Here is a 27,911-nt window from a genome sequence, read left to right as displayed (position 1 = left end):
GGTACAAAAGGCATAAGACCAAGCACCCAAACAGAATTGCTCACAGCACTGTTTGCACCACTACCTACAGAAGGAGACTGTAGGGAGGAAGGCAGGGAAAACGTGGAAATAACTGCAACCAAAACACATGAATGTGTACAATGCCATTTACTTTCTTTCACAGGTGTTACATTTTATTCTTTTGTAGTAAAGTGCCAGGACTCTTGGAGAAAAAGATGGATCATTTCTTAGAAATGAACTGGAACAAACAGTAGAAAAGGAGACAGAAACAAAGGTCTGCAGCACAGTGGAATTCAGTCAACCTCTGTTCTCCCACAAGGCCTTAAGAATTCATTTCCTCTTTCATGAAACCATTTGTTTGAAACTGTGGAAACAGGGAACTGGAATTAGTTATCACCATGTGCCCAGTGTGGGTATCATCACAACCTAGATGGATACTTTAGGTAAAATCTCTGCCTGGGGATCCATGCTTATACTTCTCTACTCGCCCAAGGGAAAACACAGAGAGATGCAAAAGGCTGGGGAAGAAAGGATCTTCCTCAATGCACAGTTCTGGAGCCAACACTAACAGAGCAGTGTATTCTGGGGCTTGTATCACTGACAGCCAGCATGCTCTGGCACTCCAGGGGCATACCTTGGAGGCCAGGGGATACAGGTATGGGAATGGATGATATGAAGCTTGATAAGCTTTCTGCAGGAAGCAGAAATTCCTAATGCCCAGACACTCCCATTTACCTTATAAGGAGCTCTCATCCTTTTGCAGCTCAAATTATAGGCAGATGACCTGATTCTAGCCAAATAATAATTCAAGTCATTCTGATACTGATACATTACACAAACCCCATGACAGTCTCATACTTTATGCTGCCATTGACACAAACTCACTAGAAAAGCTACAATGCCACTGCTTAATATTTCATGAGATCAATGGCAGGAAATTTCATTATGACCAAATGACTCCAGTAATTGAAGGAACACCCAGGTAATTATTACCAGTAATAATTACCTGGGTGTTCCTTCAACTACTGGAGTTAACGTTAATGTTAATGTTAATGCTTTCATAAGAGATCAGTATATCCCCAGCTTTAGATACATGAGCCTTCCTTGAGAATTTGTTTCCAAAGAAGTATTACTTACCCCATTTACACCCTACTAGTACTGGACAAGCTGCATGTCTTGTTCTATAATCCCCCTCACCACTTCTGAAGAGATTGTACCAAAATACTGCTGTTCCCTGAAAAGTGAAATCAGATCTGGGTTAGTCATATCCCAGTCAATATAACCAGGTTAAAGTAAGGGGAGGGGGATGCCTATGGATTCAGCTGCAGGCAGCTGGAAGCACTTTAACAGGTCTCTATCAACAGCACATGAAAAACTCTTAGTCCTGTTCTAGCACAGCCATGTTCACTCAGAGCACAGAGGAATTCTACTGAACACCAGTTTACTTTGTTAAAAATAGCTGTACAGAGAAACTGTTCACACATTACCAACAAAGGGTACCTTTGTTGGTAATGTGTGAACAAAAGGCATCTGCCTTTTACTCTGCAAGATCACTACAACTGCAATGAACTGCACTTGTCATGTCAACTGACTTTTACAGGGACTGTGCTAAGGGAGAGACAGTGGAGAAAGAAGGAATAAAACCAAACACAAACTTTACCTTCTTGGGCCATATTGCTGCCCCAAAATCTGGGAAAACTGTAGCTCCTCCAGCTTCTACATCACTCATCTGGCAAAACAAAGTCCACAAACTGTACATTTACAAGGTTTTTATACAATCCCACAAACTATAAGTGTCCCAAGGCCTGATATTTCCACTTGCATCTCTACAGGCAGCACTGATGAGGTGGGTGCACTTAACCAGCACATACTGCAGAAGAATCAGTACCTGCTGTTGAAGCATTTTATTTCAGCTGAAGGCTTTTCTCCAAATTATGTATCTCTAGATATGTATTTCCTAGATTATGTATCCTCTGCTTTAAATAGTCACTAGAAATTGTGTACCTGCAACGTTAATAAGCTAATTACTCTAGAAGGAGAAGACTTCAGAGTAAGCTGGTTTCAAGAATTTCATTCCAGTTTATGATCCAATTAGGAAAACAAGTGTCTGTTAAACCACGTATTTCCTCGTAAATTGAAAACATGCCTTTGGAACTAATTTTCATATTTTATTTTATGCATCTTGGTCAACCACTTCAAAAACTACACAAACTATTAGAAAGCCTCTCTTTCTGCACTGTTTCTGTGCTGTTCACCAACATTCTTATGCAATTTCAAGTGCTTTTGGCAGCTCAAGCTTCAACAGCTACAGCTATGTGACTCTAAACAAAACCACGTATCTTTATGCTTTGCCCTACTACACTGGAATGAATTTAATCCTATTGTATTCATCAGTAACAATGGATTTATTGTAAATTCTAGACTTGACTCAAACCCCAACAAAGTTTCCAGAAAAACACCCATTAAAAATAGAACATCTTGCCACTGAATTCAGTAAGCTTTGGGTCAGATTCTAATTAAAAGAAACAGATTAGCAAGATCCAACTCTCACCAGGTTTAAAAACTACTATTAATACACTCCCCAGGTCCCCACAATCCCTACTGTAACTTGGATTTCTGTTTAAAGCAGATGTTATTACCACTCTGGTAATAAAATAAAAGGGCATCAGATGCCACAGGTGCACCGGTTTTTGCCCCTTCCAACTAGAAAGCGTGTACATGCATGCAGCCTTGCAAGTTAACACACATGTCTTAGCCACACAACTACTCTTTTTAGCAAGGCTGGTGGTACATGTATGATGCATTATGCGTTCTACATAGACAAACAAGGGCAGAGTGCCTTTGACCATGTACAACTGGCAGAGAAGATGTGTATTGTTCCTTCTAAATCAAAGCTCATCCAAAATTCTGAGAAGCAAACAAAATAAAGAATGATTCAATTTAAAGTTAAGATTTTTTTGCAGCAGAGTATTTCACAGCTACCCACCTTACTCCAATTCTTGTTTTGAAGACTATATCCCTCCCCACCATATCAAGTTGAAAGTGCTTCTGGTTCTGTTTTGAGCTGCATTTCACTCTCAAAATATGATGTCTGCCAAAATTTAAAAGTCTGTGATAAAATATTTAAGCTGTATCACTAAAATCTTTAACACAAGATATAGTGGGTACAGGTTGACAGATAGTGTCAGAAGACTATTGTGAAAACAAGGCCATTATTCGCAGTGGCAGCTATGTTTAGGATTCCAGTGTACATGGTCTGTGGGCTGTATAATGCATGCAACTAATGAATCTTTCAAATCAGCACTTGTAACCTAGTTGCACCAAGTTTATCAGATCTGCCTGCCTTCATTTGTTGAAGTGGCAGCTGTGCTGAGCAACTGAGCAACTCTGGCTTTGCCACACAGCCAAGGAAGAGGATCACAGACCACAACATCACGTGCTGTCAAACAGTGGTGGAAAAATATGTGTCTCATATTAAGTGGTTGATAGTCAAGTTCTCCAAAAGCATGCCACATGAGTGCCCCACATATTTCCCTCTAAGAAATAAGCCAAAGTCTCCTTTCCTCCATGGAATCTAATTAAGTAAAAGATTCCATAGAGCGACCAAAAGGAGAAAAGGGGTCTTATATTCAAATTTTCTGCTGACATTAAATACCACCAAAATTCTATCAATTCGGATGGGACAGCACCTGATGCTTGCAGAAATAATGAAATCCCTACTGCCAGATGCCAGGAAATCTCTACAAATAACCAACTGCACAAGCTGTAAAAAGATGCTGCTAAAGTTACACTCAATGCATAAAGGATCATCATACTTACATAGTTTAAAAAAGTGGCCACACGATTTCCAGTCCCTAACCGCTTGAAAGCATCTGGCTCATCTTTCTATAAAATTAAATGAGAATAACTGCAAATTTCAAGCTCCCAGACAGACAGAGGTACTTACATAGTTAAGAAACGTCGCTAGCCTATTTCCTTCCGTTTTGAGTGTGCTGTCAAAGGGTCGCTGCAACAGACAACAACTTTAACCCAGGTTCCAAACAGGCTTTCACCAGAGCTACGTACGTGCAGCTCCGCAGAGATCCTCAAGCCCAATTTAAAGAGTTGGAATAGAAAGGGGACAAATGACAGAGGGCAACATTAAAGCCATCACAAGTTGCAGCCAGGGTGCACAGCTGCATGCACAGAGCACTTGGATGCAACAAGGAGAAGTTGCACTGAACAAGTCTGAAGGGAGAAGAGAAGCGATGTTTTCAGGGACTGTGGCACAGATGTTATCCAAGTAAGGTCAACAACAGGCCATTATTGTTCTGGGCACTAATCCAAAGTCAACAACTGACATGAATACAAAAAAATAATCTTCAGTGGGCTTTAGATAACAGATTCTTGTAAATGTAGCAACTCAAAGAAATATTGTCATGAGAGGAGCAAATGCATGTTTTGACAGCAGATAAAGCTACAGTTTCAGGTGGTTGCTTGTCTAGGACTAAAGACCACATCAAAAAGATCAAATTGTCTTTAGTCTGTAAAAAACATTGAGTCTCATTTTTTGAAGTTGAGATCACACTGGTGCCAGTGTAGAAGTAAAACAATACCAGTGTATTACCTTCAGAAAAATGAAATCAGAAGTTTATTTACATTGTTAATAGGAAGCCATTCAAGCCAGGAGACATCAAGCTGCATTTTTTACACACAAAAGCAGTAATGTTCAAGATTTAAAGAAAATAATAAATCAGTATTGAAAAAGGCATACAGCAGGGAAAACCACAGGGACCATGTCTAAGATGTTGTGGTTCAATCTGCTTGAAGCATGTTTTAATAAACAAGTGGTCTTTCCTGAAATGTGTCCATAAAAACCCCAACACTTGCATATGCAAATCAAATCCAGAAAAAGCCAACATAAGAACACAGATACAGAAAATTCCATGGTTACTGCCACTGCTGTGAAGCCCAGGTCCAACTATGAATTTCTGAACTTCCACAGCAAAAATCTAACTTTAACAACCAAAATAAAATCTCCAAGTTGTAACAGGCAGCTCCTGAAATACCTCTATTTGAGAACTGCAAGGGAATAAAAAGCTTCAAGGCTGATCAGAAGCTAGGGAGACACAGCAGCACCTGTATTTCAACACTAACCCACAGAGAGCCTGCAGGACCAGACCAAAACTGTGGCAACCTCTGAAACTGCCTTGCCTCAGCTGACAAATGCATCCAGGGTGTTATGTTCCAAGTGGAGCTCTGCTCCAGCTCCTAATCCAAAAGTAAAGTCCACAGTGGCCAATTTGATGCCTGCAGTCCTTAAGTTCAAAGGCTTTGAAGAGAATTTAAGAACATTTACTCAACTCAGGAAACTAAGCAGACTTGGAAGTTAAAAGGAAAATTTGCAGAATGGGCCAAAGCTAATGAATACAAGCTTCCATAGTGTTAAGACTTGGAATTTTTTTATTTTTTAAACAGTGCTAAGTTGGAAGGCTTTAATTCTGCACTCAGTGATTGGGTTGTATACTCTGGCTGCAGCAATCCCTCCTACCAGGTAAAACCATTGGGACAATCTGAATTACGCCAGATCCCACTGAAATACCACAGAAACCAAGGTATCACATGGATTTTATATTTGAAGTTACCAGTTACCACAGCTCTTCTGTATGTTTAGCACATCCATGAACTTATTGAGGGTTGTTATTAAAAATCTGCTTTTATTTTCTCCCTACAGCAAACCAGAGCTGTTCTTTGCCAGGCAGAGCCCTCTAGTGCCTCATGAAGACCCAGCACTACCACCTGTACATCCAACCTGTGCTGGAGCACTGCCCTCAAAACCAACGCAGGGAACTCTTTTCAGCCACTCTCAGGGGTCTGCCAGAAGGGCTATACAACCCACAAGGATTTCCATAATGCTGACTTTTCAGGAGGAAGGGTACCTCCTCCTCAGTCAGCTCCTGTAAAATGCTTTAAAGGCACCCAGCAAAGAAGGTTTGGACAACATCACTGAACTCACAAGCCTAATGGAACAAGGCAGACTCATAACCCAGGGCTAGCAGATCTCAGTTTACAAATAAAACAATGCAAAGAGCACATTCAAGTGCTGCATGACTCTTTTAGTGTCTCTACTGTGTAAGGAATCGAGGTCCCAAAGTAAGCAGGAAGATTTCTTCACTATTCTCTTGAACTTTCAGCATCAGAGAAGGCAGTGCAAAGGCTTTTCAGAATTCATAATCCATCCATGCAACAGGGCTACATACTAAATGCTCTACCAGAAAACATCTGTTTCTCTCAGGTTCACCTGTTCTCTCAGATCAAACTGTTCCCTCCTCCCCACCCCACTAAGAAATAATTGCAAGTGTGATCTTACCCTAGAAAAATCAAAGTGTGGCTCGTACTGCCCTCCCATTCCATAGTTGGCAACCTATAGCATGGAAGAAGGAAGCACATAAATACATATTGAACTGCAACTGACTGCTGCAGAATAGCACTTGCTCTCAGAAATCCAAAGCATGCTCTGAGAAACAGCACTTTGTGGCAAGATGATTATCTATAGTACACTTATTTTTAGATTGCCGGAACTGAGGTACACAGATGAGAAACAACTTGAGTGCTTTTTCCCTTTTGTAGTTTGAGCGTTTGCACTTATCATTACAACAGCCTGTTTAACATTCAGCAGCAATAGTTTCACCACATTCTTGCCTCCTTCCTCTGAAGGAACGGCAGATGAAAGAGTGCAACTCCCTGTGAGTTCAGCCTAGGGGACAGAACTGGACTCTGTGCCACTCATGTATGATCTGTTACATACAAATGCCTTGCCAGTTTCACAGAAAATTAACTTAAAAGCACCTCTTTACTTACTTTGTAATCACATAACATGCTTTAGTTACTCTGAGGCTGTACTTAATGCGTCTCCCAGATCACTACACAATTACCTGATTTGTATAGATAGCCTGTAATCGAGAGTATTTCAATCAAGCTCTGAAACAGGAATTCAAGGAGCATGGAGGAAGAGAAACAGTGAATGGACTAACATACAGCTATTCTGGCAGTGCTGTACTACAGGCACTTTTTTTTCCCAACAGTCATCCAAAGATCAGAATTCATATGAGACTATAGCAAAAGATACTTGGGTCTTAGAAACATTGAACTAGGACAGAGAATAAGGTTTTGCAGACTTGAAAAATAAGTAGCAGGCATTTCCCTCAGAACAAACTGGTAAATCTCAGATTCCTGCAAGAAGTTCTTATACTGCTTTGGTATCTCCACCCTTCTCTGCCTGGCACACACAGGGAGAATATCTGTCTGCACCAGACCACCGTAACCAGCAGCTAATTCACCAGGATGAAGCCAGTGCACCAACCTGCAAGAGCTCAGCTGTTTTCACTGTTAACCCTGTGATGTGCTGCATTCGCTGATTCACCTTGGCCACAACAGGATCATCATCTTCCTCCAACCAAGAGCTAAGGGAAGGATAGCAACACATTATTTTACAGTACCGATCACCACATCACATTTTTCAAGGCAGAAGGATTCTTCTGCCCTTTGTCAGATGGCCAAAAGAGCCATTTTCCATGCATTTGTTGGGGAAGTTTTGGTTACATGCAAAGCAGTTCAAGTTTTCAGACATAATAGGTAGCAAACAGCTGTTAAGCACAAAAACCCTTAAAGCTCAGCCTTCTCTCTGCTTACCTCTTGGATACCCTGTAGCTAGCCACTGTAAGGACACCGGTTTTGGGATCACGTACTGTGGCTCGTGCCAGCTGTGCCAAAAAAAAACCCAAGGGGGAAGAAACACATCAGCTACAGAATAGAAATTTCTCACATCTTACCAAAAGCAACACCTGATTTGTCTGAGTTCAGTAACGCACTCGATGAGCCTAGAACCATATTCTTCAACCTAGAATATGACCTGATTTCATGCTAAAACACATGCAGAAACACAACTACAATCCATCACCTGCATTTGATCCTGGAAAAAGAGTCTGATGGACTGCACAAGCCATGATATTGATTAAATCCGTTAGTTGCTTGCTGAACAGGTTTTGAAGGCACTTTTTTTAAACAGCTGGAGTCAATATTAGCAAGAGGCAACAACAACAAAAGTTAACAACATACCAAGTCCAGGTTCCTGGCAAAGAGAATTGGATAGTCCATGAATTTAATCAGCCTGCTCCTCATGAGGACTAAAAACCCAACCTCATTCTCAGATGTAAAATAACAAGTGAAAACTTTTACAGAACAAGTTACAAATTATGGGATAAGCAAATCCCCAGTAGTAGAAAACTCCCCAAAGACAAGTCTCAACATTTCCATGCTCAAATTTTCCAGCTGAAAGATGCCTGGAACATCGAGTTCTGAGACATTATTACATGATGAAGGTAACTCTGCAGAAGCACAGCACACCTACACATTTAAACAGTGAGTATTATCACATTTAGGCCATTTGACCAGATCTGTAGGGGAAAAAAAATGGAACTTGGCAAAACTGATAAGGTTTGCTGTGGTGTCAGTGTCACAGATGACTGCTAACAATACACCAGCTCACTTTGGTTTCATTCTTGCAGCTGAGAACAAGAACTGGGACACTCTTTCCTTTGACTGTAAACTCAGACCACATTTAAATTTAACTCTTGCCAACCACACACACTCTAAATCATACCTCTTTTCTTCCACTTAATTATAGGTCATGGAAGGCCTTTTTATTTGCATCTTCTTCAGAGAATGCAGTCATTTTTTCCTTCATTTTTCCTCAAATAAATCTCCAGCCAGCTTTACACTCCATGTCAGCTGTCTTGTCCCTACACAAGAGTTCTTGGCACAGCTGTTGCTGTAATTCTGACTCACTGTTATTTTGTTCCAGATTTCGCCTGTATAAATTACAACAGAAGAGCCAGACTGACTGAATGTTGTTCTTCACTGGTACAGTGAAGCATAGCTTTGGGGAGATATATTTTGCTTCCCAGACTTTTCATTCTGCTGCCATTTTCAAGCTTGTGTATGCTTGCTTGATTTCTGCACCTAGAATATGATCTAAATAAATCAGAACTCAAATAAACCTGACTGCTTTGATATTATTTCCTATCTGCTGATAGGCAGGTTTCTTCATTTAAGATACACAATCTACATCTCAGTTGGTATTAGCAACTGATAAATGTGAGGCTTCCTCTCTCAGGGTGGAGAAATCAGCCTTGTAAGAGGCATTTACTTTCAAAAATCCTAATACCCTTCATTGCTCAGAAGCTTCACTGTTTCAGAGCCTGTTTAGTTCAGCAAGCTCTCCACTGTTATTTCCTTCTGAAATTCTGCACTGCTGAAATCCTGTAGCATGAGTTCATATATTCCTGCCTTCCCACTTCATGCCATATGCTTGCTTGTTCAGACTTGCAGGTAACTTTAAGAATTTTGGGAATATGGTTCTCATACTATGATGAAGGACGTCTCTTAATGCTATCCACAACAATAGAACTAAGAATTTTCTTGACCCTCCCCAGCCAGACCTGATGGATTGCCTGAAAAGCTGGATCTACTTTTTGGAAGTGGAATAACAGTGATTGCATTTTGCAAAACAAGCATAAAAAGCAACTCAACTGCAGCTACTCCCAATCACATACAGATGTTCTTTCTCTACAAAAAGTATTGGCAAGTGTAAACTGCAGATAATGTTGAAGTGCTTGGACTCAAAAGCAAAAAGTTCTTGCAAATGCATTTTAGAATAAACAAAGTGGTCACCTTTCTAAGCCTAAAATAAAATAACACTTCACAGCTCTGTCTGAAAGCTTTCATGATTCCTAACTAAAATTTCCAGGCTAAAATTAAGCTGTATTTATTAAGGACCATCTCACCACAGTACTTGCATTCTTTCAGCAGTATGGCAGAATTTGAAGTTTTCCCTGCATCTGAGCTATATGTAGGTTCAGAAAAAAACAACTCTAAGAAAGTGAGTTATTGTTTTTTTAAAATCGACAATTTTCATCTGAATCTTAAGGCTATAATATTTACCTACTCTTCTAGGGACTGACTGCAGTTCTACATAGATTACATGAAAAATTCCTCTAACATTAGTAATACATGCAAAATTCAGATATCAGGCATTAAGACTTCCCATAAAACTTTGAATAAAAAGGAATAACCAAAAAAAAGCTGTCTTTAGACAGTGCTTTATTTGATAAAACAGATTAAGTGATATGCTCTATGTGAATACTTCCATTTTATCTGAAGCTCTTGAAGTTTTCTACTATGATGTAATAGGAAAAATTCTCCATTTAAGGAGGTGAGATTCCTCATTGAGGCAGGAGTGTTCAGCCAACACTTCCCTAGCTGGCTGGTAGTCATAGAAGACCAGCTTCACAAACATCCCAAATTCTTAGTGATCTTGGGAAGCATCAGTTTCTCAATCTGTTTCTAACTATTTATGCTTACATTTAGAAATACTTACAGAAGAGTCAGTCTTCACTGGAATTTTAGTACCATATTTCATAGTGGTAGCCTGAAGAGTGTTAAAATGAACCATTTCTCTATAAGCAAAGATTTGTTCAGTTTTACATTCTGCTCAGACATGACAGTAAAACTAAGGGGGCGTCTACTACTATCACACTGCCATACTACTTTTTGCCAGAAAGGTGACAGGCAGGAAATTCCACCTCCAGAAAAAACAGATAATTACTAGCTTTGCATGAGGTAGCTGCTTTTTTTATTGTGTGCAGAGTCACCAGAATTCATACCATGAGTAACAAGAAACATCTATGGTTTAGAACAGAAGCAGTGGATTCCAGGATACACAAACAAAAAAAAAAACAAACCCCTAGGTATTATTCTAACACAACTTACATTTTTTTCTTTCCACTTCTCTTGAGATTTGGGATTTTTAAATTTCATTTAAGTTTGGCTCCAGTTCAAAAGGCAGATTCAAGACATATTGCACACCTACTCCTATAATTTTAAGTCAGCCATTTATCTTCTGAAATCTAGTTTCTAATTTCTTAAAGCTTTCCAAGCCATTTACTGAGAACTTTGCATAACTAAGTGCAACAATGCATAAATACCTTTGGGAGACTGGGCTTTATGGTCCTACATCACCAGGCAGTTTCAAAATCATTCCCTTTAGGCTCACAGCTGCAGTGTATCATCTGTAGTATGAAACCAGATCTTCAAATCCTTTGCTTAGTCCTTGCTAATAGAGACTGAAGCATGGAATTAGCAGTTATTAGTGAGATTGAAAAAGGGAAACTTACCCTTGGCTTAGCTAGCTGTTTAATTTTCTCAATTTCTTCATCAGACATGACGTCATAGTATCGCACAATATGAGGACTGTCCCATTCATCTTCCTCTTTAAAGGGAGCTATGAGCAGGTGAGGGTTTCTGTTTCCATCATGGTACCTACAAAACAGCCTTTTTTGTCTTCGAGGTGTCTGAAACAAAATGCCAAACAACAAAGCATTCTTTGCTCAAACACTTTTCCTGAATGTCAAACAGGCAAGACAGGCAGATGAGCTTCATTCCACACACATTGTAAAAACCATCAGGTGACCAGAAGATACAAGAGGTGAACAAGAGTGATTCTGCAATTTACTGCAACTAAAAACAAGATATCCTGTTCCAAATACCACTGAGCAGCATCTGAAACACTAACTTTAAGGGAATTAAATCATAATAGGTTACAGATTAAGAACTACAACAAGCAGTGAACTGTACAAAAAAGCCTGGTTCTTATAATTAAGACTATAAAGATGAAATATATTGGTTCTTTTCCCTGGACTAAGAATTGAAGCCATGTTTGTTGAGAGGTACTAGAAATCACTTGGTCAAAATAGTCCCCCCGGAAGAGCATGTCTAAGATGCAAAAGGGAAGGAATAATGTGATTCCCTGAGTGTGGTAAAGTGTAATCAGCTCTCAAGAGAAAAAGCATCCTTTTGTGCCTGCAGAGCTGAATTTGAAAAAGCTGAGTAGACAGACTGAGGAGAATCAATTTTCAACAACCCTTAAGAGGTACAGCTAAGAGTTGTTTGTGCGTAGCAGCTAAAGATTGAGAAGCAAAGATATAAGGTACAAATCTCAGCCTGGACAGAATCAAACTTAAATTTTCATTTAAAAAAGAGCTTCAGAGAAGGAAAAACATAACACGTCCCACCAAGCTTGACCACCCTTATGCAAAGGCAGCATAGTCAGGAAATTCTTGTCTCTTACCATTTTCACCCCTTCACCTCGGCAAAGAGCCTCATAGATATCACGCTCTGGCAAGTAGTCAAGAGGCCTCTCATAGGCTCCACTTTGCACCACAGCTTCTGTGCTTGTCACAGTCTTGTTTATTGAATTTTCTTTCTCCTTCTCCTCCCTTTCCTTCTCCAGCAGCTTCTCGAAGTACCGCAGATTACTGCCTGCTCTCTCATGAGTGCTGTCTTCATGGGGAGAAAAACAGATTTTTTCAAACCCAGGAACTCTTAGTAAAACAAGTCCCTGTATCAAGACAGCAACAATTTTTCCCTTCCTAAAGCATTACCAGGCAAACAAAGGCATTGGCTTCAGTCTGCACTGAAAATCCACACTAGGAAGCTTCTGTCTTCACAAAGGAGAGTTGCACTCAGGATACAAAAGAATCCTTTCTGGAAGAACCCATCATAAAACTTGTATTCCAGGTAAAAGAATACAAGTTTTTGTTCTTCACCTTCCTCCTTTTCTCTTAACCTTTCTGGCCGGTTCTACCCAAGATGAGCAGATCACCAGAGCTCATGAGCAGAGACCAAGGTAGCCTATTTGCTGTACCCCTCCTTTCCACCATGCTCCTCATCCACACTGCACAAGCACACTTTAACCAAGTACTGTGGTGGAGTCCAGCCACAGCCTTCAAGCCCAAAGACTTCTCTCAGGTTGGGAAGCTCTGAACCCCTCTACAGCATCCATCTGTAGCTCTAACAGAGTTACATGGGAGGGAGCCTGGATCACTAGCATCTTTGCACATACTAGTGATTTATTAATGATGTTGGTAAGAATCAATAATCATCATCAATGGACCTTTACCCCAGATAACTAAGAAGGAACAATTCCTTGTTCATCTGCATTTCTGGATGCTACTACCTACAACAGATTCTTTCCCTTCTGACCTTCCCAACTTTACTGTGTTTATCTCATGGAGCCAATCCAAAGCTCACTCCAGTCACCACTCATTAGAGAACAGGGTAATAGTGGCATATCGGGAAGCTGAGCCCAGAGCAGAGGAAGCTGCTGAATGGACTGCCAGCTGTGTTCCAGTGTTTGCTGCTGATATGGATTTGCATTCTGCTATCAGAGCTAAACCCCTAGAGCTAGATTATATGCATATTCATATTCTTGTAAATTTTAATTTAAGAATTCTAGTTCTGCAGAAATTAGACTAGTAAGTATTTTTCAATAGGAAGGTTTCACCCACACAGGATGCTGCTAATATCTAAACTAACAACACAGCTCATTAAAAAACCCATCAAATACCTAACACAGGTAATGTTAACTCTAAATGAAGAGGACAGACCTTTCCACTGCACGAAGTAGGCAAAGCTGGGTAGGACACTTATTTGCTTACTCAAGGGAAAACTAAAAACAGTTCAGAAATAAAAGGAGGCTTTAAGAAATTCAATTTGTTCTGAATAATCAGAAATAAATACTGCAAGATCTCAAGCTAAGTATTACAGCATCCATGAGTACCTGCAACAAGAAATAAAGAGGTATACATAAAGTCAGTAGGACTTATAGAAGGTGCAGCACTGCCTAGTCTGTGGTAATCTTGATTTCCATTTGAGACAAGCAAGGCTTTAACCACTGCCAAACACAGCATCTCAGTACACTCCAGCGATGCACACAGGCAGTGAGTGCAGTCAGACACACTGGGGCCTTGGGTAACAACAGCATGGACCATAAGACAGCTTCTTAAAGATACTTCATGTATAAATAGACTTTTTTCCAGGGCCCACACTTATTATAAGTGATCTGTCAGGATATCCCTCCCAGTCAGCTCACCAGTGTGGATGGGCCACAACTGCTCTCAGCTCTGCTGCTGACAGCACTTCCCAGCTAAAGTAACGTGGTCTTTGTTCTTACCGAGGGATATCAGCCGCCTGGTGAGCTCCATGGCTCTGTGCAAATCCCCAAACTGGAAAACAGCATAGCTGAGATAATCTAGGATCTCTACTTTGCTGACTGTTGTATCCTCCCCCTCATCATGCTGTTTTAAGGCCTGCTCCATCCAGAGCACCGTGTGATAATAGTCCCCATCGTTGTAGGCTGTCTTCCCCATGCCAAAGCAGTCACCAACTGTCAGGGAGGATCTGTATTTTGTTCCTAAAACCAAAAAGATAACTTTCAGCAATCCACACAAGCACCTTTGCCTTAAATATATGGGACACACCAAGAAGTATCTGTAAATACACACTTTTATCATTGAAAAATGTTTCTAAGAAACAATGCTTTGACAGTATTTTAAATTCAGTACTAAAGTGAACACCATCAGAACTAAAGAGTAAACTACCTTAATTTTATTCTAATTCATTCCTTTGGGAACAAAGAGAAGTTAACAGAAGTTACAGTAGTAAGCTATTGTGTTTTCTGTTGTAGACAAAGGAAGAGCAGAATAACATTGTAAAACATTTCACCTAACCTACAGGTTAACACTTAGATGATCACAGAAGCCTGACTACATGCACAGCCAGCTCATTTCTCTTTACTATAGATCTGTAATTGTGCATAAGGAAGCTGATGTTGATTTAAACAAACTGGGTGTCCAGTTTGTTTAAATCAACCTCAGCTTGCTTATGCACAATTGCATTGATTTCCAGTTGCTCCAGCTCAGAAGATGCACATATAAGCTTAAAATTTACTTAATTATTAATGGCTAGTAATATTTACAACAGATAAAAACATTGTGTCAGCTCATCTACCCGCACACCAGTTAAGCTTATTCAGTTTGTAAACACCATGTTAGTAGTCACCGCATTGTACTTCTGTTTTGGTAGGTGCCTCATAAGCAGCAAATGTTCATCAGGACCCAGCTAATAATCAAACATCCCAGTACCTCTTGAAATTTTCTGAAACATCTGTGACAAAAACAGGCAATCCTCATTTTATAAAGGACTTTTGGAGAGAGATTGAGGATGTTACCACTTCCTTCCTGTTAAAAGCTGAGGAGACCTTGGTGCACTTACCTGGCAAGTTCCCTCTAGAGAGGGTTTCAGGATCCAGTTTATAGGTGTCCTGCAGGCGCATCAGAGCCTTTGCCGCTCCGGTCTCATCTTCTTCAGTTGGAAAAAACTGACGTTGGATTGTAAGGTTTGCAATAAAGCCTTTGCAGTGAAAGGAAAGATGTTACTTCCAGATCTTAAATAAGTATCAGTACAAACTGACACAGAAGAGGAAACATCTGATCTGGCTTGAGAATTGAGTTTCAAATAACCCAGATTTAAAGCCTCTTATTAAGGCTCAAAAGTTATAAACACATTGCTTTCTGTCCCGTTTCCAGAAATATGGCTCAGGAGTAAAAAATAAAGAATAAACAGCTAAATTCAATTTTCTTGTGCCACAAAATTACTGATGTACAATGTGACTCTAATGATCTTCGTTGTCCTGTAATGTCTTTCTGACATGAAAACTTAACAGCTTTCATCAAATGTCCTGCAATACCCATAGAGACAGCTGATTTCAGATGTACTGGTCAATGACCTCCAGCTCGGCAGTCCAACCTCTAAAGCCACAAGAGCTTTTCAAGTCTGAGTTCCAGAGACAGAGAACCTAATCCAGGATCATCTCACTAGCACAGGGCCTTGCTCAGTGAGAGAATTGAACCTGACAAGTAAACCAGGTGATATTCAGAAATAAAATTAAATGCATTAGGTAAATATATCAGGGTTACACAGCAGGTTGGTTGGGCAGAAGAGGAAGCCATCAACTGAAGGAAAACAGCCCAACCATTTCCAATCACACAGCAAGCCAAACTGGAAAAAGCCTTTAGAAAAAGAATTAGTGACAGACATATTCAATAGACTTGAGTATTTTATTTCCATTTAGGATAACTATTCCAAAAGGCAATAAAAGGCTTGTCTGGAAAAAAACTTTCAGGTACCTAAACTTTAGCATATACAGAGTAGAAAGGGAAACCATGTGGTGTTCTGCCTGAAAAACATAACCACCTCTTCCTCACTTTCCAAGAGTCTAGTAAAAATAAACCTCCACTTAAAAAAGGTATGCAAGCAAATTCAGGCAGACACTCAAAAAAATTATGCAAACCCAAGGATTAGTACTGGAAATATTTGATTTAGAAGGATAGGTTTAGAGATAGCAATCATATTATCCTGGTTCTGAAAGACTAAAGCATCTGCCAACGCTAATGCTGGGGCTGATACGAGTATCCCTATCAGTTCAATATGGAACTCATTTGGATTCTTAATCTTATTCTCTGATCAACATGGTCAAAAACCAGTGATCATCAAGAAAAGCAACAGACTGGGAAAGCAGATGAAGCAGTTCATATACAAGAGAACATAACACTCAGCAGTTACCAGCACAGCTTTAAGCATATCCCATTCTCTCTTTTTCCCCAAATAAAACAGTTTGATTCTTGACTAAGATGTGTTTCAGTTGCAAGTTTCACTCACTTGGGTAATCAGTACATACAAGGCAAGTCCTCAGCTGATTTTTAAACAAACTTGGCAATAATATTTAAACCACAGCCAAGCTTGTGGTTTTCCAGAACACAAGGCTGCCTCCCAACAGCAGTCCCCTGGAACTCCTTACCATTTGTTGTATCCTGAAGAACCAGGTTTTCCAATTCCAGCCAGTCAGTATTCAAACGCTTCACAAGTTTGTATGCATTTACAGGGTGTGCCAGGTACCCTTCTGGATCAGAGGCTGATTTGCTGGTCAGTATATCCATTTTTTCAGCCCAGCTGGAATGAGAAGTGTGCACATGATTTAAGAAGGAAGATGTGCATTCATAAATTGTTCTCAGGCATTTATGAATGCACATTTTCCTTCTTAAATCACTCAAATTACACATCTAGATCAAATTACTGCTGTTTTTACTGTCAAAACTGGCTTTCAATCTTTCAAGTTCACAAGGATAAAGGTTTTTAATTACAATAATCTTTCAAAGGGAAAATATTTCCCTGCTTAGTAGTTTAAACCCCTCTTCAGCAGGCATGCATCTCAGTTGTAATGAGCCTTAAAAATACCAGTTTATTCATAGATTGAACAGATTTTCTCTTAACCAATACTTGAAGAGAATATTGCTTTGCCTCCAAAGGGCAGCTTTTCAAGAGAAGAATAGTTTGTGTATATGTGACCAGAATTCCTACTATTCCACTACTCCATAGCTCTATTTGCATCCTACCCTCCCAAAGGAGGGTCAGATTGACACATACAGCCTCAGAAGTTGTTTGGAAAGCATAATTCCTTCTAGAGACACTTGGCTCTTCCAAACCTGGAAGTCACATTGCCTATCCTCTTGTCGCACCCTAATATATATTGCTTTTGGCTAGAGAAGAATTAACCTCTTCCTAGTGACACAAAGTGTCAGCTGTCAGCAAGAGCCGTTGAAGTGATCCCAGGAAGCAGGACAGAGATGTGCTGCAGCCATGCTGGCACCTGAAGAGAATAAGGCAGGAGAACTGTGCCTGAGGGCAACACCAACACAGGAAGGAACCCAGAGATTTGGTAAATGCCACTGGCACACTTGGCTCTGGTAAGCAGGGCTGATGGCATGAAACAGGCAGCACAGAGCAGTGCACAACAGAGGCATTCAGCTCTCATGACAAGACTCCTGATATGACTCTGATGTATCCTCTTTACAGGAGTCCCGTGATGGTACAAGGACAGGCCAACCAGGGAGATCCCACTAGAGCACCATTTCTAAAGGAGCAAATTCTAAGTGACATCTGAAGCAGGGACCCGTGTAGGTTAATAGGAATAAATGAAACCAAGTACCTATCCTCTACCTGTGATTTTCTACTGAGGAAATACCAACAAGATTTAGCACGAGAGAGTGGTGACAAAGGTGGGGTGTGATTGAACTCAAATGAGCCATTTTATCACCCTTCATTACACAAATCTCCCCTACCTTTTAATCTGAGAGAGCTTTTTCTCTTCTGCTCGGATATATTCCTGTAAAGACTGTACCAAGTCCTTCTCTGCATAAATCAGGTCTGTCATTTGACCTAAAAACAGTAGGAGCAAATATTTATCAGACCTAAAAAAGTAACAATTCCCAAGTGCACAGAAGACAAACCTTAAATGCTCCAGGGCTATTAAAACCATAACAGACAAATTAAGAGTATGCACTTCAATGCCTGTAAACCACAAAAGCTTTAGACACATAGGTCTGGCATTCAAAGGCTTCAAGAGGCTTTTAAAGACCCAGCTTCAACAGTTCATGTAGCTTTGCTCTGACTCTTCCTCTGCCTCTGAATTACTTTTAGTATCACAAGAGCAAGCAAGACAACTAAAAGAAAGGTTTGACACTCATACAGCTATGGAGAAAAAGCAACAAAAGATCCAAAAGGTTGCCAAAGCATCTGTTCTACATATGGACACAGATTAGGTCACACTAACAAATTACTAGTGTAATCACTAGTATAATTTAAAGTTACAGCTTTACAATATGGGTAACCATGGAAACAGCCTAACATTACCCAGAGAGGAATTTTAGACTAATGTTCATAGAGTCACACACACACTCTCCAGATTAGCATTAGTGGAAATTGCTAACATATCAGTCCTAATTGCTATGACAAACTTGGCTTTTCAAAGCCCAAACTGAAAGAACATTATTAGATTCATAAATGCAACCACAGCTCCCGCATTCCAAAGTAATTATGAATGAGGCATGATTAACCAGATAGAAAGCAGCAGGATATGCTATTTTCAGAATTAGAAAAGATTCAGAAATAGGTAAGTGTAAAGAGAAGATGATCCTTCATGGAAGCTTTGAATAAAATGCTACTTAAGTTAGAAAAATCAGAAGCAAACAATATACATGTAGTTAAATACTGTTCAGCCAGCCACAGGGCATGTGAGGCACTTGGCAGGAGGACTCTGTCTGAGCAGTTCCACACAGTGGTGCAGAACAACCCACCAGGAGCTCTGAGCTTTGCCACTCACAAACAGCTCCACTGACTCAAAGGTCATTCTGGAGAACAGCCAGTGGCAGTTAATCAGCCTCTAATGCCCTTATGGAGGGGAGTCCCCAAACTGCTCAACAGGAAAATGTTAGACCAATTAACGGCAGAAAATTCAGTTTGTGCTTATTTGAAGCTCTACTACAATCATACATGGTTGTATCCTATTAGAACACAGGAACTAAATTGTCATAAAAATAAAATTATTTTACAGATTTATTACAATGCAAATTCTTTAGGATTTACTCAGGCCTAGCAAAACACACAATGTAAGGGAGTTACTGATTTTTCCTTCTGACATCTAACTTCAGCTTTTTGAGAGGACAGGAGATTTCAGGTGCTGTGGGAAAAAAAAACTTCACATATTTACCACTTAAATTATTTTCACAATTAGCACTTAAATTATTTTCACAACTCAAATTCAGGACTAAGCTTTTTAGCGTAAGGCGGTATGCTCTGTTCAAGATGACAACAGATGCATGAATCTCAATAGAACATAGACCCCATCTTATTTTACTGACAGAGGCCCCAGAGAAACTTGAATCACGCTGGTCAGTGTTCCAAGTCAACCAACTGCAAACAAATTGCACTGCTGCTGCAGAAGAGCAGCTTTTCCTAATAGAGACAGTGTTGGCCAGGGCCACATGAAGAAAACCATATGCTTCAGATGATAACTAACAGTTCTAGCAATCACAATAACGACATCACAACATCATGCATTGGTTCTTTCCACACCTATGGAGGTAAAGAACTCTGCCTCTGTGTGCCAGATCAGGAAAACACAAGGGAAGAACATCAACTGCAGCCAGGGTTTCATCTTCCAGATACCTGTAAAAAATTAAAAGGAAAAGGATGAATAAAAATAACTTATTTGTGAGAAACAAGCCAAAGCATTAATCTTCATTCATTTTAACCTCATGAAAATTATTTAGACTCTCTGCATTTTCATTAGTAAAGCTTGAAAAAACTCTCCTTCAATCATAAGAGCTGTTATTTACCAGTATCAAATGCTATCTTGCATAGTCTTTGGGATTTACATGGAAGACACTGGAAAGCCCACATGAGAAAAGTAAGGGAAACAATATATATATTGTCCACTGAGACAGTGAAAACAAGCTCTCTTGCAAGAGCAGTTCAGTACCTTCCATGTCAGACATAACTAGAGCTGGAAAATATGAGACACACAAATTATATTCCAATAATAATAATAAAAGTCTAAATTAAATGGGTTTATAGCATTCTATAAAACTCAGTTATTTAAAAACCGTCTAGAAACACAAATAGTGACAAAGCCAAATAGAGAAATAGAACATTTTGTAGTGTAGAAGTGGCAGCAATGGTTGGAAAAGTTAGAAGTGAAATTTCCAGCTCTGCTTATTCAAGATGCATTATCTCAGCATATTGGCCTCTGGGCACAGCCGTTATAACTTCTGTATTTAAAGGCTGTGCCAGTTTAGAAACCCAGCTCTAGAGATGGATGTTGAAAGCAGATTGTTCCACTTCCAAGAGCACAGCCTGAGGGGTATGGGAGGAAAGCCAGTCTGAGCAGATGGGGCCAAGTGAAGCAAGGGATGCAAGGGGCATACAGGAGAGCCTCCTGGAAGACCTGATGACCAGAACACCTTCTCAGGGCATTAGTGAGGAGCACTGCACTGGGATCAGCCTACAGCTCACTCCAGAGCTGCCTGCCCAGCAAGCAGGAAGAGCCACCAGTGCCAGCCTCATGTAGGAGCACTGCTGCTCAAACATGCAGCTCTTGGCACACCCTTGCCCAATGTCAAAAGGGAGGTGACAACTCTTCACCTCAGTTCAGAAAGCAGTCATTACTTTTTCCCACTCAATGTACCTGGGAAAACTGGTAGCTCAAAATTACCACGTGTGACCCATTAACTCCAAGTAAAGTAAAAATTAATCTATTTGGGGGCAAAATGGAATCAACCTGAGAAAGGGGAATGGAAGGGAAAAATGAAAGAAAAATACATGGAGTGTCCTGAAATTTGAAGCAATGTAGTAAATAGGAGGGAATCAAGATAACTCTGCAATAACTAACTTGTTGCCTTGGGCTCCACACATCTGCCTCCAAAAGATTAAATAGCCACAAGGCAAAAGATAAAAAAATGGATATTTATTTATTTTAAGCCCACAGGACAACTGAAACTCTCACCCTCAGCTGGGCTCACCAGCGCCACAAAGAATCAAAGTCCAAATACATCATCAGTGACACCACCACCACTAAAAATATTAGTAATAGCTCTGTCCTCTGTTGTGTATTATCACATAGCAATATTATTATTTTAATTATTATTTTGATTGCTTTATAAGATTACACAAGGAATCAGAATAATTTATCACAACAGTTTGCAAGCATGAGTAAGCAGGAAAATGTCTCACAGTATCATAAAAAGTCTTCTCCTTTCCCTCTTCTGTTTCTCACCCTCCTGCAAACCACATATTCCCAAACTGCTTGTTTAAGTTAGTTAAGAACTAGTTACACGGGTAATCTGAGAAATGAATAAAGCTGAGTGAATAGTGCCATGCAGAGGTCTGCCAATATTACAAGCCACAGTAAGTGATGTAGCAGAAAGCCCAGAAAGTCAAGTGTACTTGGGAAGCACATTAGTTTGGATATATTAAGCCTCATCTGTCCATCTGAATAGTCAGCCATCATTTAATGGAGTGTTTTTTTGGATGCACAACATAGAGCCTGGGAGAACAATTACAAGTGACTATTCCAGCTAAAACAACACAACTCTACACTCTCCTGCACCTCCTCACCATGTTCTCTCATGGCTGAGGAAATCTGCCAAGAAGTACTACAGCTACCAGCTTGTCTTTATAGCAGATCTGCAACAGTTTTACCACTCTACTCAGTTGTACTTGAGTCAATAAACAGAGACCTCAGTAAAAAGAGAAAGCAGCTCTTGCTCAAACAAGCAGGACACCTGGCCACAGGGTTGGCAGATTGTTTGTACATTCTTTTCACAGTTGTTACTAGGAAAACCAGCACAAATAATGAATTACAGGAGGCTGAATAACCACAGTCTTGGCTGGCAGGAGCGTGTGTGCACAGCAACACGTACATGTGCCCACTCCAGCTGAAAGGAGGGCAAGAGGAGCAGAAGGTGCACAAGCAGCTCATGCCTCAATAATGGAGACAAATGTTTGTAAAGGCAGTGTGTTTTACTCAAACAGAAATGCCAAACAACAAGCCTTTGTAGCACAAATACTGCCTATATTTCTGTGGGGGTTTTTTTTGGGGTTTTTTTTTTTTGGGTTTTGGGGCTTTTTTTTTCCTTTGTTTCTTTACAGTGTAAGACCTCAGTGAATCATTGCTCCTATGGAAAGAGTTCTGTCAGGCTCAGAGAACACTGGCAGAAGGAAAAGAGCTCTAGACAAAATACACAAGGATGGAATTTTTCTCCACAGGTTACACTGAATTCTTTATTAAATAAGCTTTCTGAAAACCTCATAATTGACAAGATATAAAAATAGAGACCTGACTTAAAGGGAAGTTGCTTGCACATCTACCATGGTTCTCAGTTTCTCATTCACTCTGAATTGCATATCCAGTCACAGGGAACATAGGCCAGCTCCTAGCCAAAAGGGAGGACTATTTTTCAGGTCAGAAGAGGAAACAAATACCTATTACATCCAGTGCCTTTAGGACTCAACTTCTGATCAAGCTAATATGCTACAGCCTCCTTTATTCACCATAGTACAAGAGAACTCCACTTGCCTGACAGCCTAACTAAAAACAGGGACAAAAAAAGCAAGTCCTCCATCCAGCTCCAAATTTGCACAGACTTCTCATGCAGGAAAATTAAATTAAGTGGAACCAATACAAGACCAATCTGTACAACATAAAGAATACAAGTCATACCCTTTATTGTGGTGAATTAGACCAAAGTGTTACTTGTACTCATATGTGAACATTTTTTGATTGCATGAACTCCAGAAAAAAAAGAAAACAAACACCCTTCCACTCCTCAATTAAAGGTGACAGCACTCCCTCTGCTGTGGGGCTTCTTTAGGGGAGGTGGGGAACTGGGGCGCAATCTAACTGCTCCACGCAAAGTCACCTCTTTTTCCAAGGACTAGATAGGGGAAATTTTTTTCAAAGCACATAGCAATGGTTTCTTCTATGTCCTTAAGGCAGAGTACTGCTCTCTGGTTTGATTCCATGCTTACAGACCCAGAATTTGCTGCAGAGGAATAAAACTTGTGAGGCAAAGTATTATAACCAGATACTGCCAGCATGTGATTAAGATACCATTTCTCTGAGCTACTGGAATACAACATACAAGCTGATGACACAAGTAAGGGTTACAGCCGGTCTCCTCTTCTGTGCTTGTCTGTGCTGTTAAAGACACCTGGGAAATCACTCTGAAAGCAGCTGCTTCCATATGTATCTACATTTAAGTATCATGGCGAAATCCAACAAGCAAATCACTAATTGAAGATCACCTCAGGCCACTGATGAGCTCTTGGTGCACACAAAGTTGAGGCTCTGAAGTTTGGTCCATCCTCAAACAGCAATTTGAGGTTGGACTATTGGATGAGACAGGTCTGTTTGGGGCTCCTCCAAATGCCACTGTTTTCCACCCTATCTTCTTGCTTGCAGACACCAAGGAGTACTGAACTGGTGCTGCAGATGGCTTCATCCCTTTCCCCTCCACAAACAATGGAGCTTGAAAAAGAAGGCATTAAGCTGCTATCAGTACTGATGGCTCTAAAGAAGGTTAATGATATCTAAGTGGGCAATGGTATAAACCAAAAACCTGCAAGGCTGCTTACTTATTAAGAGCCAAAAGACAGGGTTAATTATAAACAGATTTTCAAGATGATGCCAAGAAGGAGCCTCTCTCAATACCAACCAAGAAAGGCAGCCATAAAACCATCCACTTGTAGCAGTATTTCAAGTCTCGCAGATTCAGCCAGAACATGATAGCAGCTTTAAAACTTCTTAATTATTAAAGTCTAAGGAAAGAAAACCTACACCATTGTCTGAAGACTGAAACAAGTAATTCAGAGCTGAAATTATCCACATGAACTCAGATGCACCAGTGTTCAACCCAGCCTCTTCCTCCAGAGCACATCGGTTTTACTGCTTGAGCAGCTTAAGCCAACATCACCATCTTTCTTTACAAAGCATTTTAATACGCATCTCAAACAAATTATAATTACCTAGCAAGAACATCAATATGATTGCCTTGTGTTTCTCAAGGCAAGCCAAAAGAAAATGAGGAAAAGCTGTTTATTTGCAAGCATTAACAAGGACACAGCACAACCACGCAAAACTGCTGGCATTTCCTTTAACATAGAATTCATTATAACCACCTTAGAAGCCATAATCATCTTGATTAGCTCCCAATAATTTTTTTTAAGCCATAACAAAGAATGCATCTTCAACACTCCAGTAGAGAACAAAACTGATTCAAGTCTAAGGCACAGCAAATCCACCTGAATCTTACTCTCTAAGCTCCGACTTTATAAAGCAGCCTGGAGTCAAATCCCAGTGTTGGTAAAGAAAAAAAGACTCTGGGCTTTTTCCACTACAGCTTCTTTTTTTAGCATTAATATTTAGACTGCATTTTACTCTGCAAAGGCCATAACTTTAGTATAGCATCATACTTAACACAACTTGAAATAAGTTATCATTTGCTCATATAAAGCATTAAAAGTATCTTCCTGTTCAGAAATAAGAGAGGTTCTTTTTGTATTAAAAAGTCTTCTGTTCTTTCAATTCAATTTAATTAAAATCAGGCATTATCTCAGAGGTTATTATCTCAGGGGTTGATTCTATTCTAACATCACCCTAGAACATGCCCCCTTCCACACTCCACGTCCTCCTATCTCTGACATATAGAAAACCATGCACAAAAATCAGAACTAGTCATAGGAAAAATATCTATGTTTACAGCTTGCTTCTTTGGAAGCTTGCCAATGCACACAGCATGGAAATTATAAACAGATTGGATTCCTGACTTAAACCTCCAGTGAAAAATTTCTTATGCTAACTGGTAAACCCTGCTCCCTCTGCTGTTACTCCCTTAGAAGTATGTAATTCCTGCACTGCTTCCCAAAGTATGATTAGTCACATTAAAAAAAATGAATCTCAAGAAATTACGGCATTAGCAAGAAGCCACGTTGTCTGTTAGTGTCACAGCAGGGCCAATTTACCAATGCAGCATAACATTCTGCTTGTGAAATGTGAATGGCAGTTATTGATTGCTATATATATTCGCAACATACCTGTGGGATTATTGCCAAGTCGTTAATGCCAGAAAGATGAAGTATTACCCTGGTAAAGATGATCACAGAAGCCTTTCAGCTCCACTCCACCCTCACAGAGCACCTACAAAATGAAACAGTAAGAGATTTTGTTACAAAAATGTCTGCTAGTAGGAGACATTTTTGTAACAAAATTCCCCTAGACTAGGGGAACACTAGTACTGAGAAAGAGGGATGATTATTGGCTGGAAACACCAAACATCACAAAGTCAGACAGTCCTAAAAATAGCCTTTATTTACATATCCTCTCTCCTCCTTGCTTCCAGGTTACAAGGACATTCTCTGCTTCCTGAAATAAAATTACTCCTGTCTGTTCAAAGACATGTTTTGCTATCCTGTGATATGCCAAGCTGCTGTGCCCCAGCTGAGCTCTGCTAACACTTAGGCAATGCTTTCAGTTTTAACCAGCTGCTGTCCCCTGCCTTTGCACAGCCTCTTCCACCGAGGCTTCTTCGGTGGCAGCATCGCACAGGTCACACGCAGCTGCCTGAGCTCTCCTGGCTTGTCCCCAGCTCAGCTGCACAACTGTGTAGGGACAGGCTTTTTCTGGAAAACAAAGCTCAGAGTAAAATAAAATGAGACGTGAGCAGAACAAGTGGGGCTTGAACACCTCTACGAAGCCTAAGCCATCGCTTGCTCCGTGCTGAGCCTATGGCAGGCAGGGAACACACACAGCCAGTTAAGGCAGCTGGCAAAGTCAGCCGGCAGGCATTTACCCGGGAACGCCAGTCTTATCAAACCCAAACAGCGCGGAGAAAGGCAACAAGCTCTTCACTGCTTCTGCGATGACACCTCTAACAGCTTGCAAAGACGCGTGATGTTTTGCGATACCGCCGTCCCCCAGAGCCCGGCCCGCGGGCACCGCCGACCCCAGCAGCGGAGCGAGGATGGCGGACGGGGATCGAACCGCGGAGCGCCAGGGCTGAGCCCCCGCAGCGCCCGGAGCCGCCGGCAGCGGGACCCCCGCGGGCACAGCGGGCTGCGGGCACAGCGGGCTGCGGGCACAGCGGGCTGCGGGCACAGCGGGCTGCGGGCACAGCGGGCTGCGGGCACAGCGGGCTGCGCCGGCCGTACCTGTGCCCTCAGCCCAGCCTTGCTCCCTCAGCGCGGCTCCGGCCGTACCTGTGCCCTCAGCCCAGCCTTGCTCCCTCAGCGCGGCTCCGGCCGTACCTGTGCCCTCAGCCCAGCCTTGCTCCCTCAGCGCGGCTCCGGCCGTACCTGTGCCCTCAGCCCAGCCTTGCTCCCTCAGCGCGGCTCCGGCCGTACCTGTGCCCTCAGCTCTGCCCCGCTCCCTCAGCGCGGCTCCAGCTGTACCTGTGCTCTCAGCCGTGTCCCCACCCTCAGCGCGGCTCCGGCCGTACCTGTGCCTCCACCTCGGCACAGGCTCCGGCCGTACCTGTGCCCTCAGCCGCGTCCCCACCCTCAGCGCGGCTCCGGCCGTACCTGTGCCCTCAGCCGTGACCCGCTCCCTCAGCGCGGCTCCGGCCGTACCTGTGCCCTCAGCCCAGCCCCGCTCCCTCGGCGCTCCCTCCGGCTGTACCTGTGCCTCCACCCCAGCACAGGCTCCGGCCGCCCTACGCCCTCGGCCGTGCCCCGCTCGCCCCAGCCCCGCTCACGCTCCGGCCGCCGCTCCCGCCGCCCGTTCTAGAAGCGCCCCGGCCCTTCCAGCCCCGCCTCCCGCCGGCCCCGCCCCTCGGGCCACACCCCCAACGCCAAGCCACGCCCCCGCCCCCCCCCCCCGCCGTAATGCCGCGAGTAGCGGCGCACCAGCCGCACCGGCCGGGCCGTGCCGCGGTCCCGCAGCGGCTGTTCCGCGGTGAAGCGCGGATCCGGAGGGATCACAAACTCCCCTGCAGCCCCTGCTCCATCCCTGAACGGCCCGCCCGGCTCTGGACGTGCTCCCGGCAGGCCGGCGGCAGCTCAGGCGCTGCTCACAGTAGGCGCGCACTGATGCCCCAGGGGGTGGCGGGCTCGGGGCAGAAGGAAAATGATGGAAATGAAGGAAAAGAATCTCAGTGCCGGAACGTGGTGAGCAGGTGATGGGCTCACTTGGCTTGGGCTCCCGAGGACAGAGCAGCAGGAGCCCCGCTGGGTCTCCCGGGACCGCGGCACCGCTTCGGGCGAGGACGGACCCGACACGAAGCACGGGTAGAGCTGAAACACAGAGAGAATCATTCCCCAGCTCACCAGAACGTCTGATTTACTGTGTTTCCCCTTCCGAAACTAGTATTCACACTAATTCTGAGTGACCATCATCATTGCCAAAAAATCCTCTACCAAAACCAAAATCTTTCTAATATTAAATAGAACCAGGAACCTAATCAGAGCATGCAAAACACCATGTACAGGCTACCCCCTGCTTTCCAAATTCACTCCATCACAAGTCTATTTTCTAAAGAGAGATCTAGTGAACTACAACTGCAAAAACAAGATTTTGGGAGATGACTCACCAAAGCACAATCCATAAGAAAAATAGAAAACAGGGAAATAAATATCTAACATAAGGG

General features: G+C 41.9%; 1 protein-coding gene across 14 annotated transcripts; it reads right to left on the bottom strand.

The window, feature by feature from the left end:
* Positions 1-132: 132 nt before the first annotated feature.
* Positions 133-27,105, bottom strand: P4HA2 (prolyl 4-hydroxylase subunit alpha 2). 14 transcript variants are annotated; one of them, XM_085591220.1, is made up of 16 exons: positions 26,945-27,105; positions 25,366-25,468; positions 19,849-19,941; positions 18,057-18,153; positions 16,736-16,887; positions 15,151-15,288; positions 14,051-14,290; positions 12,167-12,378; positions 11,214-11,390; positions 7,672-7,742; positions 7,343-7,442; positions 6,350-6,403; positions 3,947-4,006; positions 1,661-1,729; positions 1,138-1,234; positions 133-364 (listed from the first exon to the last, which is right to left on the bottom strand). In XM_085591220.1, the coding sequence occupies exons 3-16, from the start codon at positions 19,928-19,930 to the stop codon at positions 294-296; spliced, it is 1,620 nt and encodes a 539-aa protein (XP_085447346.1). In that variant the 5' UTR covers positions 19,931-19,941; positions 25,366-25,468; positions 26,945-27,105; the 3' UTR covers positions 133-293. The 14 variants fall into 14 exon arrangements, 7 of the variants coding, with proteins under 7 accessions (XP_085447346.1, XP_085447343.1, XP_085447345.1 ...); XM_085591217.1 differs by lacking the exon at positions 3,947-4,006 and adding an exon at positions 3,820-3,885; XM_085591219.1 differs by lacking the exon at positions 3,947-4,006 and adding an exon at positions 3,820-3,885 and having other exon boundaries at positions 27,021-27,077.
* Positions 27,106-27,911: the final 806 nt, after the last annotated feature.

This window comes from Lonchura striata, chromosome 13, assembly GCF_050655825.1.
Source record: "Lonchura striata isolate lonStrDom1 chromosome 13, ASM5065582v1, whole genome shotgun sequence".
In the NCBI taxonomy this organism is placed as follows: Eukaryota; Metazoa; Chordata; class Aves; order Passeriformes; family Estrildidae; genus Lonchura; species Lonchura striata.
Note: the sequence above shows the minus strand (reverse complement) of the source record. Positions and strands in the feature narration are given on the sequence as shown.